The sequence below is a fragment of the Plectropomus leopardus genome, chromosome 5 (assembly GCF_026936395.1).
Source record: "Plectropomus leopardus strain MGB_pleo_1.0 chromosome 5, ASM2693639v1, whole genome shotgun sequence".
Lineage (NCBI taxonomy): Eukaryota > Metazoa > Chordata > Actinopteri > Perciformes > Serranidae > Plectropomus > Plectropomus leopardus.
The window spans coordinates 35,469,024-35,489,231 of NC_142180.1; the positions used below are offsets into that span (position 1 = coordinate 35,469,024).

At 36.8% G+C, this 20,208-nt stretch overlaps 1 protein-coding gene across 2 annotated transcripts in view; it reads right to left on the bottom strand.

The window, feature by feature from the left end:
* The window catches only part of rab6ba (RAB6B, member RAS oncogene family a), a 69,689-nt gene that overhangs the window by 1,835 nt on the left and 47,646 nt on the right, over window positions 1-20,208 (bottom strand). For both annotated transcript variants that reach the window (XM_088078090.1, XM_088078091.1), the window contains exons 5-7: window positions 19,902-20,013; window positions 10,519-10,612; window positions 8,147-8,213 (exon numbers count right to left, since the gene is read on the bottom strand). In XM_088078090.1, coding sequence (XP_087934216.1) covers window positions 8,147-8,213; window positions 10,519-10,612; window positions 19,902-20,013 — 273 coding nt within the window. The remainder of the gene's footprint in view (window positions 1-8,146; window positions 8,214-10,518; window positions 10,613-19,901; window positions 20,014-20,208) is intronic.

The window sequence follows — 20,208 nt, forward strand, 5'->3', positions numbered from 1 at the left end:
ATTCATTAAATAAATTAATGATTATATAGATAAATACTGAAAATAATAAATAAATGCTGGAACTAATAAAATAAATACTGAAAAAAAATATAAATACAGGAATAGAAAAATAAATAAATGCTGAAATAGATAGATGCATAAATAAATAACTAAATGTTATTTAAGCAGTACAAAAATAAATAAATATCTTTCTTATTTATTTATTTTTTTTTTTACAGTTTTGTACATTATATATTTTTTAATTTCTGTGTATTATTAAGGCATTTATGCATTTGCTTAATTGTTTCAGTATTTATTCATTTCCATGTTTATTTATTTATTTTTTATAGACTAATTTTTTGTCCTCCAAAAAAACAAAAAAACCCTCCTCTGACAACATGTCAAAGTTACTCAGCCCAATAAGAAATCCTTTCCTCTATTGTTAGATGGGTAATAAACTGAGAGCGGATGTTGGCTTAAGATTTTGGCGCCGCCGTGCTACAATTAAAGCTGATGCACAATGGTGTGTTAATGAGCTGCTGCTATAAGTCACAATGATTCTGCATTTTTTTTTATGAGTCAGATAAGGTGTTATTCCCAGTCAGTCCTCCAGAGCAGAGACGCGTATCATGACTGAGTGTTTGTGACTGTCTCCATACACTCCTGCTGGAGCGTGTGGCAGCACAGCGGCGCGCTCTTACTTATTATTCATTGTTCTGGTGAACATTATGCATGTATAAGACAAAAACTGTGGCCTACATATTGTATGCAAGTGAGTCTGGAAACAGTCCCAGTGTGGCTTTTTAAATGCCGTCCTAGAGAGGCTGCTGCTGATAAATGCACACGTTGATGTGTGTGTGTGTGTGTGTGTGTGTGTGTGTGTTTTCATGTTTTATGGAAGCGTGTCATCACGGCGTGGTTATGTTTGATGGACAGTCTTTATACGCGGACAAATCTGCGTTCATCTGCGAGCATCTGAAATCTGCAGCCAGCATTACCAAACCAAATGAGCAGTCTCAGTCCTGAACACTTCAATCCTCTGAAACCTGTGTGTGTGTGTGTGTGTGTGTGTGTGTGTGTGTGTGTGTGTGTGTGTGTGTGTGTGTGTGTGTGTGTGTGTGTGTGTGTGTGTGTGTGTGTGTGTAGGTGCAGCGTACAGCATCTCCTGAACAGTGACTAATGACTTCTGTAACTGAGTCCCTAGAAGATGTATTTTGAAAAACAAAATTTAATTAAAAAAAGTACTATATAAGGGTGTGCCAAACTTGCTCACAAATTTCAGAGCTCACGAAGGCTTTTAACCCTTTAAAACCTGGATTAACAACACCTTTGCTGCACTTCAGTCACATGTTTTTCACGTTGTTTTAACCCTTTGAACTCTAGGCAAACCAGTTTGATTTCTTTCAAAAACATGGTGGAAAAGGCAAAGAGCAACTTGGCAAGAAATGTCCCGCAAATCTCAAAGAAATAAGGAGATTTTGGAAAATTATTTTCAAAAAAGCTTGGGATCAAAACCCATAGAATTATATTTATAATCATCATAATTAAAAATTTTAAATTATTTTGCAGATATATCATAATTTTTAAGCACCATTTGCCCTTTGTTTTTTTGTTTTTAAACTTTCACATGGTTTTTGTTTGTTTGTTTTGGGTTTTTCTTTCATGCTAATTTTCAGGTAATTTTTTAGTTTTTGGCTAATTTCCGGGTCATTTCTCTTTTAGTTGCTGATTGCCTTCTTCCCATTTTTGAAAGAAAATAAGGCAATTTACCCAGGTGTCTAAAGGTTAAACAACAGACGGCCGACTTAAATCTGAAATAAACATCTTTTCAACATTGTATGTTAAAAATGACAGCCAGAAGAAACCTCAATAACTTGTAATCATGGGCCGTATTTTAACAATCCACGGTGCATGGTCTAAAATGCTTAAACACTGTGGGCACTGGCTGAGAAAATGATGACTGTGCTGAACGTAAGAAAAGGTTAAAACTACATTAATTGACTTTTTTGGCAACTTGGAGGCAACAAGCTGTAAATGTAACACTGACATGTCATCACCATTAAAGTTTATACGGCGAACACGTTGGCAAAAAGTTTCCTCGTTACACATCCAGCAGATACAGAGAAACCTCTATTATTAGTCCAATATTCACCCTCTTTCAGTGCTGTATTTACTCAGTCACTGTGAGAAACTCTTTAGCTGCTAAATGCTCCACTATTTTCACCAGATTGTTGCTACTTTTGTATGTTTGCTGTTAAGTGCTGGGCAGGAAGCGTACAGTCGATTTACAGGAGCTTCCTCTCTAAAAACAGCTGTCTGCTGCAGCTGGTAATGATGATAATGAGAGAGGTGAGAGCACAAACGGAGGCTGTGGGCTGTGAAATAAAAATAATGAGCTGTAAGGTGCTAAAATGCACCTTCGATTTAAAGAAAACTGCAGAACCTTTCACATTACATGTGGTCATTTGGTTCACTGCTCAAATAAAAATATTTATCAGAGCACCTTTAAAAATCTTTTCTTAAAAATACAAGCTGGATAAAAGAGCCAAAAATGAAACATTGGTGAGTCAAAGCTGCTGTGGAAAGAGTGTGTCATTGTTTTTCTCCTAAGGACAGCACAGGAGCGGGCGTATATACCTGACAACACACTTCCTGAAGCCGTATCTGGGCGACTCTCTGGGGTCTCAATTAGGTGGAAATGCAACACTGTCCTCTGTTGTGGCTGCATTTTATGGTTTATAGTGAAAATAGATGAAACGCTCACCTTTCAAAGTTTAACTGCCTCGCCAGAACACAACACAGTGACGATCATGGCATCAGTCTCACTAAAAAGACGTCTTAATCTGAACCACAAAGCTTTACCTTAAAAATGTTGAATGAAACTGAGATGATGTGATGCTGGTTCTTCACAAAACAGCCCTAAAAGTTAACGCAGGGTCTTCGCTCAACAACTGTACCTCTCCCTTTAAAAATGTATGGTATTGTTCATTTTTTGTCTTTTTTTAAAATTTATTTTTCACTGTAACTTCACAGTTTTTAATTTTTTTTAATATCTTTTTTTAGCTTGAATTTTATTCATTTTTTTATCTTTATTTTAGTTTTATATTAATTTATTTATTTAGTTATGATGTGCTATGAGTACTTTACAAAACAGTGCTAAATGTTAACTTAATACAAATTAATAAAAAAAACAACTATAGCTTTCCATTTTTTAAAAAAGTATTCTATTGTTTTTTTCCTTAATTCTCATTTTTTTTATAGTAAATTGTTTTACTTCTACTTTGATTTTTTTGTATCACTATTTGTATTACACTTTATTTTTATTTTTTAAACTATTATTATTATTAGTAGTAGAAGTATAACTTAAAGTCTTTTTTTTAAAGCTTAATTTTTATTATCACTATTGCTGTCTCTCTATCCCAGCAGAGGTGTTTATCTATGTTTATTTACTTTAGAAATGGGCATTAAAACTTAGACATATGTATGCCCTTAAAATTTCAATTAACAAAACTGTATAAAAAGAAAAAAAAATCATGAAAAGGCACTTTTATTTGACGTTTTTTTTTTCTTTTTCTGATCATCGTTAGTCTGATGTGATGTAGTTTGCTTTCTGGCTCTCTCTCATTAACGTGGATGACCCCAGCACTCGATCTGGGTCAAGCACCCTCTTCGCTCTCTCTGCCTGCAGTCCCGCAGTGGTGATAATACCCAGTGACCCTGCAGGAAATCATTCTCAGACAGAGAGCAGAAGACTGCGCCCCGCAGGCCCTGACATCCACCATAAATCAACGTGACCCATCGTCCCCAATTTAAAACTGGCAATTAAGAGGAACAGAGAGCACACTGTGAATATGGTTTCAAAAAACCCAACTGGAAGTCTATCTAGGACCTGTTCTCTAAAGGAAACAAAAGTGGAACTACAGTGAAAAAACATGTTACATTTTCCTTTATCTGAGAGTTTCATAAATTAAATTATTGTTGGTTTCTTTTGTGGGCTTTCTGTCTTCAAACGCCTCGACATCAAAGTCCACGAATAAAGAGAGAGCGCCATGCTTAAATAGGAAGGCCATAAAGCAGGGAACTTTATATGGAGAATGAAAAAATACCATAATAAATAACCAAACAAATGTTTGAATAAATAAAATAAATAAACAAAATAAATACTGAAAAAAATAAATGCATAAATAAAGAAATAAATGCAAAGGCTAAAATATAACTATCCCATTAACATACAGAATTAAAAATACATAAATAAATAAATGTAGTTGTGCAAAAATGCAGAGTAAATTTATTTATTTATATGTATTTATTATCTATTTATTTATTTATCTTCATATTTCTGTATTTTTTTGTAAGTTATTTGGTTATTCTTGTATTATTTATGTAACTACTTATACATGTATTTATTTATTATTTCCATATTTATTTATTTTGTTTGCATGTATTTATATGTTTTTTTTTGTGATTCCTGTGTTTATTTAGTCCCATATTTATTTATTTAGGTAATCGTTAATTTTTGTTTTCTGTTTATTTATAAATGTATTAAGTTATTCCTTTATTTATTAATTTATTCCTCTATTAATTTATGCGTAATTATTTATTGATACTTGAGACCTGTTTCGTCCTCCATACTTTCACACTAAATACACACATACATGTATGTATCCTGCACTTAGCCTGCCTTTGCTCCTCTCCCACTGAAATCAATACTATTCACAGTGCAATAACAACAGAGGAGCTGCTCCATTAACTGACAATGACAGCAGAGGCTGAGAGCTGCTGAGGAACTGTCATCACCTGCCATCCATCAGCACACCTCCACCTCACACAGCTCACCCCCACGTCCATTATGCCTCATTAAAGATAGAGATTAAAAAAACAAAACAGGAAGAGCGATAAAAAGTAATTGGCTGAATGTGAGTGATGCATTATAGTTGGGAAATATGTCTGACTGCAATAAAAAGCTAAGAGGGGATCTCAACAGTTCACAGGGCTGTTAGGTTACTGAGTTTATTACTGAGGTTGCGCAGTTTGCAAAGGCAGAACGACTCGGCGTAAATGATGGGCTATAATAATCACAGATGAATGCAGGCATTCCTTTACTACTCCAAGGTCTGCGGCTGATTTATGTTGAAGTTAGAGCAGATAAATGCTGCAGCGCCGGTGCGACGGCTTCACACTGAACGAGTAATGACAGTGCTATATGCACACGGTTAAATCAAAGGCAATTTCATAATTCAGCCACAGTTACCATAGAGATGGCACCTTACTCTGTGATGTGAAGGACTAATGCTGTCAGGGGGAAAACAGCAACAACATTAAATGCTGCTGATTTACTGTATAAACAGAAGGAACATATCTACAGACTTAACTGTACGTACCAACTTTCAGGGACACTAGAATTTACCGTAGACAGTAACAAATACCGGATACGGCTCAGTGTGACGTTGACAACAGAGGACGATGTAAATGGTATTTTAAAGAATATAAGAGTAGATATGTTAACCTACAGTGGCGTCTCCTTAACTCTGCCTGTTAGGTGCTGGGTCTTGTTTATCTATGATTTCTCACAGCCTCTTGCAAAATGAGGTTTTTGCAATCTCGAAAGTTTCGTACAGCTTCACTGTGCGACATGGATCTTAAAAAACTACAACGTCAAGTTAGATGTATGCAGACTGTACGATGACATCACCTCCTAAAGTACGTGTTACAACCTACGTCCATCGATATCAACATGCATCAAAAAAAACATTAAACGACAACAATAAGTAAACAATAAGTAAACAAAACATTATCGACGTGCATCATCAATCTGCGCTGCTGTAACGGTGACAGCAAAATGTAAACAAAGAAATCGAGCCCTCGCTATGGCGGCATTTATGTGCGTCAAACAAGTGTGAAGAAGAAGAGCAGGAGAACTTAAACAAGGTCAATTTTAAAATGACAGCTCGCAGTAAACAGCATCTACTAGCATTTCGGCCAGTCGCACAGTGAGATGGTCATCCCAAATTTCTGACACTGTCTGCACGAATACATTTTCACTCCCTACATTTTCAAGTTGTGTGTTCCTCACCTAAACCCAGAGCTTAATTCCTTAAAAATGCCTGACCCGTTTTGTAGCACCCCCCGCTCATGAGTGAAGAACGGTCCCTTTCTGTAACCGCTGAGGAAGGTCGGCATGGCGACACGGAGCACACGCAGAATACCGAGTCCAGTTAAAGTCCGACTGAGGTGTTTACATGACGAAACAGCTCGACTTCCTATTAAATTATCTGGGTGTGTGAGTCGGATTTCGAGAATGTCGATTTAGTGTGATTTCAGTCTGACTGACATGTTTACATGTATTTTAAAAGATTTTGTCAGATTAACAAAATAATTTTCCAATCATCATGTAAACATACTGAGTGTTGGTGAGCTGGTGCCGTCACCTCGGCTCGTCTGTGTTGTTGGTTACTTTCATTATGTGTTTGATTTTGTCTTTTATTTTGATTTTCTTCAGTCTCTTCAAAGGAAAAAAAACGCTAAAACCTAAAAAAAAAAACACAAGAAGAAAGAGGATAATATAAAGTCTTACAGAAGCATACTTTAACAAAATAGTCTCAGTTTAACTAAATTGTTTTGATTACGGTAAATACAGAACTGTAGGAGTTCAATCACAACAGCTAAACAGCTTTCTTTGTGAATCAAACCAATCAAAGTGGAGTGCAGATATATTACGCGTGAAATGCCTCTTTAAACTGCAGAGTACAAAAATCATCTCAAAGAGTATGCGTGTGAAGTGTAGGCTGCCTTATTGTTACCCACATCGGATATATTTACAGATGTGAGAATCAACGCGGGAGCGTGAGAGCAGCCGAGACAGCCTGAGGGCTCTCTTTAGTCACTGATGAAAATTACAGCTGAAATCTGCCTCAGCTGCTGCATTTATCTTCTCTGACATCACATTTAAACACTTGCGTCTCTCCAGTCGAATCACATCCTAAATGTAATCAAAACAAATGAGTTCTACACTGTGTAAGTGTGTGTGTGTGTGTGTGTGTGTTTATAATTCAGACTGAAAACTCACCAATGTTAGTCTGTGTATCATTTCTTCGCTCATTTTATAAAATAAAACTAAATATTAAAAAAAATTATATAAATATTCATTTTCAAAACCAAAATGATAAAAACAGATAATGATTGCGATTATGTGCTTAACTAAAAAAAGAAAAAAAAAAAGATGAAAAAACAGATATTGGCAGTCGTCCATGTGTATCATTTGTTGTTATTTTAAAAAAACAAAATAAATTAAAAAGAGCCTAATTTTTTCAATATCTGTTTCCAAAACCAAATTGATAAAAACAGATACTGAATCATTCCTTCAATTTCCAATTTGTGCTCAATTTAGAAAAAAAGGAAATAAATTGATAAAGACGATGGTCCCTGTAACACTTACGAGTTCGGTTTTCCATACCTAAAACTGTATTTTTGTAGAATTACAATTTTAAAAAACTGAATTCAATTTTCTATTTTTCATTTTTGATATTGAAAATTTTACTTACAAGCGTTACACAGACCACACTCATCATCCAATCAAGTTTTTTTTTTCTAAATGAATGAAAGACTACACGGATTTGAGATGTTCTCAATAAGTGAATTATTTTTCGCAGTGCTTCCTGAGGAATAAAATGTTAGAATTTACTTTTATGACAATAAAAGAGTGAAGGCTGCAGACCCTGACAAGTCTTTCGCAGGTGGAGCCGCTCGGTTGACAGCAGCAGATACGAGGTGTCAGTTAGCAGAGTTATGCAGCAGCTCCGCAGGCTGACGGCAGGAAACTGAGGCTCCTGTCACCGCTTTAAATGAGCTCACCTGCCTACCAACCAAAGACAAAACTGCAGGCGCCTACTATCTCCCCGGCCCCACCTCCTGCACCTGCTAGGCACCAGTTAGCACCAGCGTCGTGAGAAAAACAGATTTAATTGGACAGGTAGCTGACACCGATTGAAACAGGTGCCAGTATGCAGAGTTCACTCCTGGATCTCCTTTCATTTAGAGGTGAGCGGTGACTGATGCCATCACCTCCGGATTAAAACGTTTCCTCTGAGCTCAGACTGCTCACGTTATTATTAAAATATCACCTAATGAAAAGGAGATATTCATGACGTGTAAATGGGTCAAAGGATACTGCCTTCTTTGCTTGTTTCTTGCATACTTTCCATTCCCGGGAGAGCAGCTGCCACACGCCGAAACAGCTGGAAAGAAAAACACACAATGAGTTCACTTTAGACTGAATCAGCGATACAAAACAGGAACTTTCACCAATCAATGATTTTTTTTCTCACATTTATCGTTATTGGGTTGTCAATTCACAACACACAACCATCCAAAAGTACATGTCATTATGAGAACATTAAACACGGCCAAGTCAACATATCCCCACATTTAAATCAAAATCCCTGATTACTGTATGACTGCACTCTGTTTCATACTAATTAATGAATCATCTTAGTAAGTACAGGATGTTTCCGGGAGGAGCTCATAGCACTTTTATTAAGCACGTGCACATTTTGGACCAAACAGTGAACTGAGTATCTGTTTGCTGTTTTGGGTGGTGCTGTAAAATTCAGTAGTTAAATACTCAAACTCGAAAAACAAAAATTAAGATAGCATTATAAGGAAGATTGATTTGGAGCAGGCCATCGGACATGTCCGCACGCTGTAAAGGGTTATCGAACATGTCCGCGCGCTGTAGCGGGTTATCGGACATTTCCGCGCTGGAGCGGGCCATCGGACATGTCCGCGCGCTGTAGCGGGTTATCGGACATTTCCGCGCTGGAGCGGGCCATCGGACATGTCCGCGCACTGGAGCGGGCCATCGGACATGTCCGCGCACTGGAGCGGGTTATCGGACATGTCCGCGCTGGAGCGGGCCATCGGACATGTCCACGCGCTGGAGCGGGCCATCGGACATGTCTGCGTGCTGGAGCTGTCGGACATGTTGGACAGCGTACTGTCTGATAGGTCCAATGGCCCGCTCCAGCACATACGTGTCCGCGTGCTGGAGTGAGCTGTTGGGCATGTCGCGATTGATATTGTTATCGTTTTATCGCCCATCCCCAGTTATTTGTTATCATGAAAGGCTGCCAAATTTTATGTCTGAAAGTATAAATTTGCTGACACACCATCTCAGTGGATAGTGATGACTCAGCCCAACAGAGTGAACACTGCAGCCTTTGGAGGCAGCGCTGTGACCTTTGTTCAGTGCATTTCACACCACTGTGCTCCTCTCTGCCATTTCACTGTCAGTCCACACAGTCCTGAGGTAAAGTGAAGAATAGCCTCCTCTGTCCGCGCTGCCAGCAAACACCGTTCACTGACAGACACAATACAGCTCGCCTTCATCTCAATACTTATTAACTTAACAGACAGTCATTGTTTCCGACCACAAACATCTGCTCAGAAACAAATCACTGCTGTTGAAGCAGGCTTCGCTTCTATTTGTATCCGCAGCCCACAAATTTCTCTAAACACCACTAATAAAATGTCACTTAAAGGGATGAATACCTGCAAAATTTAGACTTGATTTAGTCTTATACAGAAACTGGCAGTGGCGCACTTTTTTAAACTGTTTTTCTTGTTTCCTTTTCTGCTTTCTATGGACTGAAACCGAGAAAATAAAAATAAATAATTAATAATAAATTAAAATGCCCAAAATACTTTTTTATAAATTTATTAATTTTCATATTTATCTGCTTATTTATTATGTATATTTATGGATCGACGTCAGAGTGAATGGATCAACTAGTGTTGTATAGTTGAAAATGTAATGAGGGAAAATAATACATGAATAAATGCATAAATAATTACACCAATAAATAAATTAAAAAATACAAAATAAAATGGGAAATAAGATAAATGAAGAGATTTTCTGTGCAAAGTAGAAAATAATACATAAATATATTAAAAAAACATTAAAATAAGTAAATTGATAAATAAAATGGAAAATCAAATAAATGTTGGCATTTTTATTTATTTATTTATTTAATCTTACAATTTTTTTTCGGTCTTAACACAAACTTTAGATGACGTTCAGTTGAGGTGCTTTGCTGTAAGTAGCAGGCACAAGCCCGTGACAACGAAACTACGGTAACAAGCACTTAAGCAACATGACTCGGCAATAACATATCTGGTAACGCTGTTGCTGTGTTGATCTTAGTGTGAGCACAGCATAATAGTAGATGTGGCAGGCCCCTTCGAACCCAAATCTATTTGCAGCAAAATAACAAGGGACCTTCAATCAGGGAGCGGTCTGCTGTTTTTAAACGTCACAACTCAAGAACAGTTAAGGAAACACCAAATCTCTGCAGCTCTCAAACCAAATCAAGCCAAGCCAGCACGGGAGTGCGGAAAAACAGAAGCTAAAAACCACCGATAACGGCCATTTAATGTGCTGATAACATCAGATTTGGGTCCATAGCTGCATCAGTCAGTCGTAGGCAGAATAGGCTGGAATCCAGGACTGAACACAAGTAAGAGCCAAACTCCCTCTGGACTCACCTGTTTGACGTTGTAACCTGTCTTGGCGCTGGTCTCTATGAACATGACGCTCAGCTCTTTAGCCCTCTGTTCGCCCTCCTCGATTGTGATTTGCCTGTGAAAAAAGAAGAATCATCATTAAACACCTCGAAAAGAAATACTAGACGGTTATTATTGAGCTGATTTTTAGACTTTTGTAAAAAGATCTTGTTGTTAATCAACATTTTGAGGATGTTGGGAGAAGCTTGTCTTTCAGTCAGACAGCCCTGAAGTCTGAGGAAAAAGATTATGGGTGTTATGAGAGTGTTTTTTTTCCTGACAGAATGAACCAGTTTAAATTGTTTATAATTATTTAGCTGCTGTTTTGATCATTTTTTGGCTTATAGCAAAAAAAAGGGGATCTGTCTTAAATGAGCATGCAAATATCATATCGTAATCCGAAGTATCGATATATTTATTTTTGCTTCATAATGAGACCAGTGATTTCCACCTCCACTGTTAACAGACTGTGGCTGATTTTCTCACGTCAACATTCGACAAAGACGGGCAGACACACGGTGAGGCCGCTGTCTGCAGCTGAAGCTCCTGTTATTCCAGGCTGGTGAGGACACACCAGACTTAATTAGCTAATGACTGAGAGCGATTAATTATATTGTCCTGCGAGAAATTAATAACAGCCAATTTGCATTACATTTTAATGAATCTGGCTGTGATTGTTTGGCTCTCGCTGTGAAACGGAGACTGTGTCAGGTGTCCATTAACACAAACACAGAGATCAGTGCGGTCCTGCTGACTCCGCAGCCCGCACAGCAGCAGGTTCGTTAAGACGACTGGCTTAAATCAACCTGCCACTGGTCTGCTGGGAAAAACTATGACGTAACCAGTTTTCTTTGTCTCTCTCAACAAAAAGGAAATCTTAGCGGTGTACTAACTCAAAAATGCCACTTCTGAACATACTCACACCTACAAGTTATCCCGCTGTGCAAAGCATCAAACAGAGCAACATAATATTTAACTGATTCTCCTCTCCTTAAATAACTCGTCCTTTGCATCACAGCACAGAAGAAAGAGGAATTCAGTCTTTGTGAGGTAGGAAAAGAAGTGAGAAGAGAAAACACTGCACTGGAGATGTATTTACATAATAACACCACCTGACAGAGTTGCACCAGTGCTGCTGTGGCTATTTCTGGATGCATGCGTCTGAGTCCCAACTTAAACAACACCGAGGCTTACTCATCATCAGACAGGCATTTGGCAAGAAAAGTGCATAATGGATGTGTAGCATCCAGGCAACATTCATGCAAAAAAAGAGGAGCATTTAGAGTTTCAAAGCAGTTCTGCTGTGAAATATGACAGTTGATCACATCTCTTCAGCGCTACATGCAAAAAAGGGCACTGCATCATTACTATCCACGGTCATTATAAACTCAAGCTTAAGTTCCAAAAAAATTAATTTGATCTCTCTCTCTCTTTCTATTAACAAAAGTTATGGACGGTACAAGTAGAACCACTCGATACTCTGCTGTTTATTGTCACCCCTCTGTTGATGTACTCAGCACACTGTCCCGATACTAAAAGATGGAGTTAGAAACAGTTTGTTGATTACTCAAGAGAGAATTGTCTCTTTTGCTCCACACAAAACAACAAACCTGCTAATTTTTTTTATCTCCCTCTGATGCAACAAAGCCTCTTAACACTCCTGCCTGTTCCTCTTTGTTCTGAACATGTCGGTGCAACCTCGTTGACTATCAGTGAGGTGCAGACGTTCCTCTGCATCGTGTGTAAAGAGGAAATACAGAGAGAGCTGGATGGAGCAGTGACGCAGCTATTATTAGCTGGGTTTCCATTAACCCTCAAATTGCATAAATTGAAATATGCATAAATTGGAGGTTGTAAAAAAGATAAGATAGATAAGACAAGATACTATCCAAAAAAAAGGAAAAATGTTGCTCATTGCCTTCTTCCCATGTTTTTGAAAGAAATCGAGCCAATTTGCTCAGGTTTAAAAGGGTTAAAAAGTCAAATCGGAATGCTGCCGTGGTCTTTACTTTTTTTAACAAAAGCTTTAATAATAGCGTTTAATATGAGAATATAGTATTTTTTGTCTTACATTATTTTTTGTTTTTGTGTCTACATACCTTATGTATTATGTAAAAGAATAGTAGCAACAATTTGTGGATTACAGGAAATCATTGCTTATCTGATAAATCACCTCAAGCTCCCTTGGCTCCAGATCATTGAGGCTCATCGTCTTAAGTGAAAGTACATGAAGGATTGTGGCAGCAGTATAGAAGAAAATAGGGAATAGCTGAACAAAATACTTTGTCAGTGTACAGCACATCAGGGTCCACTTGATTGATGCTGCCTGATGAAAGATGAACACTAGGTTTCCTTGATGCAGGACTCCAAGGACTCTGCAGCACCTAAACTGTGCATACTTCAACTCCCCGAGGTACTGAGCATTGTGAAAAGCTCCACTACGCATGAATGAACAAACCAACAAACAAAGAAAGAGCCCATCTGACAGAAGTGCACATCTCTGTGCATCTGATAAACAAACTGCACCGGTAACGCAAAACACACAAATCTCTGCTTCTTCTCAGGTAATGTCCAAGGCAAAACGGAAAACAACGAGGCTAAATTGCATCATCACCTTATATAAAGATGCTTTTTGAAGGTCTCGCTACGCACGCAGCCACCTTCACGTCGCAGAGAAAAACACACAGCTCTGCCAGACGTTTATCTCTCCTGCATACTGCCAAATGCCAAGTGCCAAATCACTTATTCTTTTTCATTTTATGTTTGTTTTAAATAGTGAATACCAAAAAAAAAACAACAAAAAGACAAAAGCATCTTTATCACTTGAATTTGACTTGTGGTGTAGCAGCACTGGAGTCACTGGAAACATGCAACAGTACCTTTACTGTAAAAAACAAAACAAAAAACAAAAAAGTATCCTTGGTGTATAAGTGTGCCTGTAATGACAGTATGAGGCTGCTGCTGAAAGCCTCTCAGAGTCTCAGTGCGAGCCAAATGTTTGCAAATGTTGCTGCTCCCACTTGTGCTGTTGGACTGAGAAATATGATTTATAGGTACATATTTAGGGCGACAAAATCTGAAAATGGCCTTATTATGGCTCCAGCCAATCCTGAACTGAGCTCAGCGACGTTTAAGTCTAGAATTTAGAGCCACTGGTGTTCATGTTCACATAAATTCCTGATTCACTGTGGAAATGTTTTTAAAAATATATATTTTTTGATATATATATATTTTATTTGTCCTTTTATCACTTTTTATTTATTTATTTATTTATTTAGTTCTATTGACTATCGACCTTCTGTGTGCTGACTTAAACTTTTGAATTGAATTGAATTTAATATTAGACAGATTTACTACCATGTTAAACCACAATTGCATGACAAAAAATAAACTGAAATGAAGTACAGGTGCTGTAGAGTAAAAAATAAAAAAAGCCATTTAGTTTTTTTCTGCACTAATTTGTGCAAAATCCTGTCAGGCTCACACGCACAGCAATAAGGCTGATTAACCTCTAAGCAGAAGCTAATTAGGAGAGGATGCTGAGGTGATGTTAATGCAGTAAACAGCCTTTTCTTCTTTATTTGGAACATTTACTGGAGTTTTAACTCCCAGACCCCATTAAGACCCGAACTAAATTGCAGTTAAGATAAATTACCCCTAAATTAATGGCAAAAGGTTCAGTAGTTTTCAGTTCACTGTTTTTCTGGAAACCAAAATCATCAAAATAATTCCATTGAGTAAAACACCTAATTCTGCAGATTAATATAACAGCTCAGATAGTCTTAAATATGCTTCTTACTACACTGTGGACACAGATGGGACGCTTGAAACTCGCCCAGTCTTACTGAACTGACGCAATCTCAAAAAACAAAGCTTTTGCCTCTGAGCTGTTGTTATTGCAGCCAAGAACTTTTATTGACAGATCCAGTGAGATACACCCTGAAAACTGCCACCACCAGCAGTTTTTCTGCTTTCCCCTCAGTCCGTGACACACTGAATTTAAGACAGCATAGGCCGAGATTTTTGGGGTGGACACAGGGGACAAGTGCCACCTAATATATAGAAACGTACAACTGAAACATGAAGGTAGCAGACGACTTTTGTTTCGACAAACTGCTAGAACACAACTCACAAACACAAAAGTGCGTCTGAAAAAGTAGGTGGTGGCAGTATGCAAAAGCAATATTTGCATAATCGAAGCAGAAGATACCTCGACATTTTCCTCATAAATCAATGCAGAAAAGAGACAAATTGGTGCATTAAAGTTCACCAGAATGCAGGAAACGAAGCGTTTGATGCTTAAAATTTCTCTATCTGGCTCAACATTTTACTCTCATCTCATTTCAAACGCACATGGACACGCCGCTCTCCAAAGTCAGAGCAAGAATTGGTTTCCTGTCCCATAATAATGCATCTTTCAGCTACTTTGCACACCTTGGTGGTGACCATTCTTCCTATCCTGGATCATAGTGACTTAATATACAAGTATGCTTCCAAAAAGTCTTCTCTATAAACTGGACGTCATCTTCTTTCAACACTCAGCACTGTAACCTGTATTCTGTAGTCAACCAGCCATCACTCCACAACAGGTGACAGATCTGCTGGTATCAATTTATTTATAAAACTAACATTTTAAAACCCCTCCGTATCTCCGCTCGCTACTCAATGTCTCTAACAGCACTTCAAGTTACGCTCCAGCAGATTCATTAGTATTTAGTGGGGTCATTCTTGAAGGTGGCTGTTAGCTGTAATTGTCTGTCTTTGTATATACTGCATATATTGTGATGTTTTAATTTTGTTTTGTAAGTCGAATTCTAATTTTGGTGTCTTGTACTGACTTGCCTCCTGTCACTGTCTCTTACACTAATCACTGTAAATGAGAAGTGGTTCTTAACTGACTTATCTGGTAAATAAAGGTCAAAAAAAAAATTCTTGGGAGAGGACCCCCAGACCTTACACATATTATGTGTCCCCCCAAATATAAAAAAACCCATTTCCCTATATGACATAAGTATTTTTTTGTAATTTGTAATTTATTTATTTAAGAAGAGACAATGTTAATCCACATTTAAGCAAATGCACCCGAGTTAGCTGGGGAGCTAATTTTCATCTGTAGTTCCTTACCTGATGTAAATAGGCATCCTAAAATCAGAGTAAGCCAATGTGAACTTCTATCCTTCACATGTTAATGCTATAAATGTTTTTATTACCTTGGCAGCAATTAAACTGGTGCATAATTTATTCATGGTTACTCACTACATGAGGAAACATTATTTGTGAAAATACTCCCCTGAACACTTTTACAAACCGGGTCTTATTCTGTTTCTGTGCTAAAGGACACCTCCAGTCACTCTGCACCACACCACCACACCATCATCTAACATGTTGGCCCACTGTTTTCCTAAAATGACAAAAACATCAGTCAACCAGACAAGAAAGTAGATGGTCAGCAAAGAAATAAGACCAGAAAACCCTGATAAAAGATCTCCCAAAAGATAACAGAAAAGCAATAATACAGAAGAAAGGCAAGTTACTGGTGTCTGTCAGCCTCTTAACTTACACTCTGGAATATGTAATCACAATGAGTACTTTTTATGTACTGTGAATTTAAAAAATGTGCACTGATACATGCAGGCACTTTTCACAGATTTACAACTCATTGTATGTGTAAATTACTAATAGGAGAACCGTAAAGATGCTCTGTGTGTGTGAATTTAATTTAAAGAAAGTGACATAAACGTTGCATAAATATGTTTCACCAGAATGAAAATGATTAATGACTAAGTTCACAGAGCAGTTAGCAGTTCTGTGAGTGTGGCTCCAGAGTGCGCCCAAAAATCTGTGAAGTGTGACTAAATATTTTCATCGGTCGCACCAGTGCGCCTGACATTTAGCAGGTCTGTGTGTGTGTCTGTCTTCTTCGCTGAATGCAATTAGGGGAATAGAAAAGGTTGTGTGTATGTGTGTCTGAATGTGTGACCTGTACTCCTCCTCAAGCATTAAAAAACACAAAGGTAATTCATTGAAGGGAACGACTGATTGTTTTTTTGGAAAGAAAAATGCTGTAATGCCCCTTTACGCTTGTCCCCAGCCCTGAAAGGTAAAGCTCAGACTGGACATCATCAGCAGAGGAAACTGCTCCAGCAACAAGGCAGACAGGCTGCCTTTAACCCTCAAATTGTGTAAATTGAAACTGTGAATATAAAATTTGCCTAATGGGAACTTGCATGAGGTGGTATTTCAAGCAATCTGAAAAAGCCGTATTTCGAAAAACTGCAATGGAAACACTTTTTTTGGCTTTTCTTTTTGATGCTATGACTGTACTTGTCAGTAGGAACCGTCTCCCTCATGATGCAGCAGGAGCTACAAGAGCTGTTAGCGCATCACATAACTCTGAGAAAGTTGAGTGGATCATCCGAAAGTTTTGAATCCACAATTCCTCTGTGAAATCGTGGACAATCAGCTCTCAGAAATCCCTCATACGTGGCCGCTCCCACTTATAAGGGGCTTGTCTTTCCATTATCACTCACATAACACGCCTACATCTCCTTTGATAGGAAATAATGACGGCTGGTTTGGTGGCTGCAAATAGAAATAAACCTGATAGTGTCTTGAACATCCATCGCCATTCTTCTTGGAAAGTTATCTGTATCGGAAACCTGCCTACTGTCTCCCTGTTTTGTGAAAAATGCCTAATCTTGACGCTCTCCTGACTTCAAGCCAGAGCCTACAACATACAAACAGGCCAAAATACATGCCTTTTGCAAAAAAATGTCTCATCCAATTTCCGTAGTTCAGACCTAATAAAACAGCCAACATTAAGCATTGCGTCTATTGCAAAAAAAGCAACCAAAGCAAAGCTGGTAACAGTACTTTTGCTGTCTGAGAACTGACGTCCCAAACTGAAACATTAAAAAGAACATCTCCAAGAAACACATCCTGCGCTGACAGGTTCATGATCTGCAGGAAAGCTGTCCTCCCTGCAGCGTTTCAGTGCCAGACAGTCAGAAATTATAATATAAACTTTATAAAATAGTTCATGATATAACTTCTTTTTTATTAAGTTATGCAATTTCTTGCTGATGCTGTGATTTAATAAAGAAAAAACATTTACCTTACAGGTGGGTAAAAAAAGATTTCAGAGTATTGCAATATTTTGCATGTTAATACTGTACTGATACATGGACATCAAGTATTGATTTTTTAAATTATGTTAATAATTAATATTGCGAACAGAAATTAAACTTTTGGTAGCCTACTTCAATAATAAAATGAACTCTATACTCTATACATGTTGCTGCTATAAAAATGACTTTGAAAAACTTTACCTTATTAAATAAAAACTGATGTTTTCCTTAATTTGCAATTGAAAAACGGCAATAAATCCAAATATATCATAACATATGTTATCAAAATACTAAGTAATGACATGATATCGTATTTGTGGCCTCCGGGGATTCCCTCCCCTAATTTACCTGCACTTTTATTCCTGTTTACAATACTGTCCACAATATTTTAAGATACAGCCAATGTCATTAAGAACTGACAGAAAAGCTTAAAATCTATGATTATTATTATTATTGCATCACAAAAAGGCATGGTGAAAAATCTTGAGTGCAACCAAATTACATGCTGATGCATTTGAATAAAGAAAATTAGTTGCACGGGTGCAACAAATGTAAAAAGTTAGTCTTGAGCCCTGCTGTACAGTATGCACCATTAATGCATTATTGCACAAGTGCACAATCAATTTTATGGTTCAATTCCCTCTTTATTTTCCACTGTTGTCTATCTCTGCTTCAAGCCATTTCATTTTTACCCTGTTTCTCTAAGCATGCACTTCTCAAATCAATTTATTTTTCCTTCTCAGCTTTGCTAAACATCCGTTTCATCAGCATTTTCCCACCTTTTCCTCACTACAGCTGCAGAGCCAGATCAATTGTGTACGTACATATATGCATACATTAAAAAAAAAAAATCCCTTGTGCACACCATTTATGATTGCTTAAGTGTCACCAGGGGATAAGTTACTGAATAATTTCCACAAGCAAGCAATATCTTTTTCATTTTAAAGCAGCTGGGCTGCCTCATGTTCCACAATAATTACTATGTCAACACTAGATATAACCAGTTATGCTAATGAGTGCATTCATTTAGATTTTTGATATATAATGTGGCAAACATTAATATCTCATGTCATATATATAACACTGAGGTGGCATTAATATCAAATTCATATAGTATTAAGGAGCTATATTAGCCTCAAGATAATCAGTTTTGTCTCATTAATACACAGATTTATTCAGCAAAACCCCCAGACGTCTAATCAAATGATGGACTCTGCAGGGAGCCAGACTGGTGTTTGTAACAGGTTTTGTTCTGGAGGTATTGAGCTCGACTGAATGTTCGCACAGACAGACTGACAGACTGACACTTGGTACATCACGGTTGCCATGGTGTCAAGACATAAAAAGATAGAAATACTCACTAAAAGACAAAATGTGCCACAAGTACTGTTGTAAGAGGAAGGTATGGAGAATGAAAAATAGCGTAAATAAATAAATAATTGTACACTTAAATACAGAAATAAATAAAAGAATAAATGAAGAAATCTATTGAGGTTAGGACATACAGAGAAAGAGATACAAAAATAAATAAATTTAGTTGCTCAACAATATAGAAAGAATTTTAAGATTTTTTTCCTTTTTAATCCTGCATTTATTCATATGTTCAATTATGTTGAAGAATTACTTAATTCCATTTTTATTTATTTCTGTAATAATTCATACATTTATTTATTTCTATATATGTTTTATTCCTGTATTTATTTATTTGTATATTTATATAGTTATTTATGCCTTTTTTTAAATTTATAAATGATTTTTTTTAATGTATTTAGTTAGACATTCAATTATCTATTGCCAGATATATTTATTTATTCCTGTATTTACTTATCCATTTATTTAACTATTCCTGTTTTTATTTATAAATATATTTACTTTTCAAATATATTTATTTATTCCTGTATTTACTCATCCATTTATTTAATTATTCCTCTTTTTATTTATATATTTATTTACTTTCCAAATATATTTATCACTGTATTCATTTATTCACATATTTACTTAGATGTATAAATATTTATTTCCATATACAGTATATTTACCTATTCTTATATTTATTATATCTTAATTATTATATTATTATTATATCTTTACATGCTTTTTTATACATTATAACATTTATTTCCACATATATTTATTTATGATTCATTTTTTTATTGCTGTATTTATGGATTTTTTTTCTTTAACTGATAGTTTTGCCACTGTTTGTCCTCCATCTCATGTTCAGTAGTAAACACGTACCTCTTATCTGCCAGGTCTGTTTTGTTGCCGACAAGCATGATGATGACATCACTTCCTCTCTCTGTTCTCACATCTTCAATCCATTTTGACGTCTGCTGGAATGAGTTAACATCTGTACAGAAGAAGAAAAAAAACGAAGCAGAGTCAAATTAGAGATGCTGTTTGTTCAATTGCACCAACATTCAATATGCTGACACCTCTCCTGCTGTTTCCGTTCTAAACAAAACCATTAACATTTCATCTGGATTTTTTAAACAGTGACATGCTTTGTTATTTATAACAGCTGGCAGGAAATAAAATGGAAATC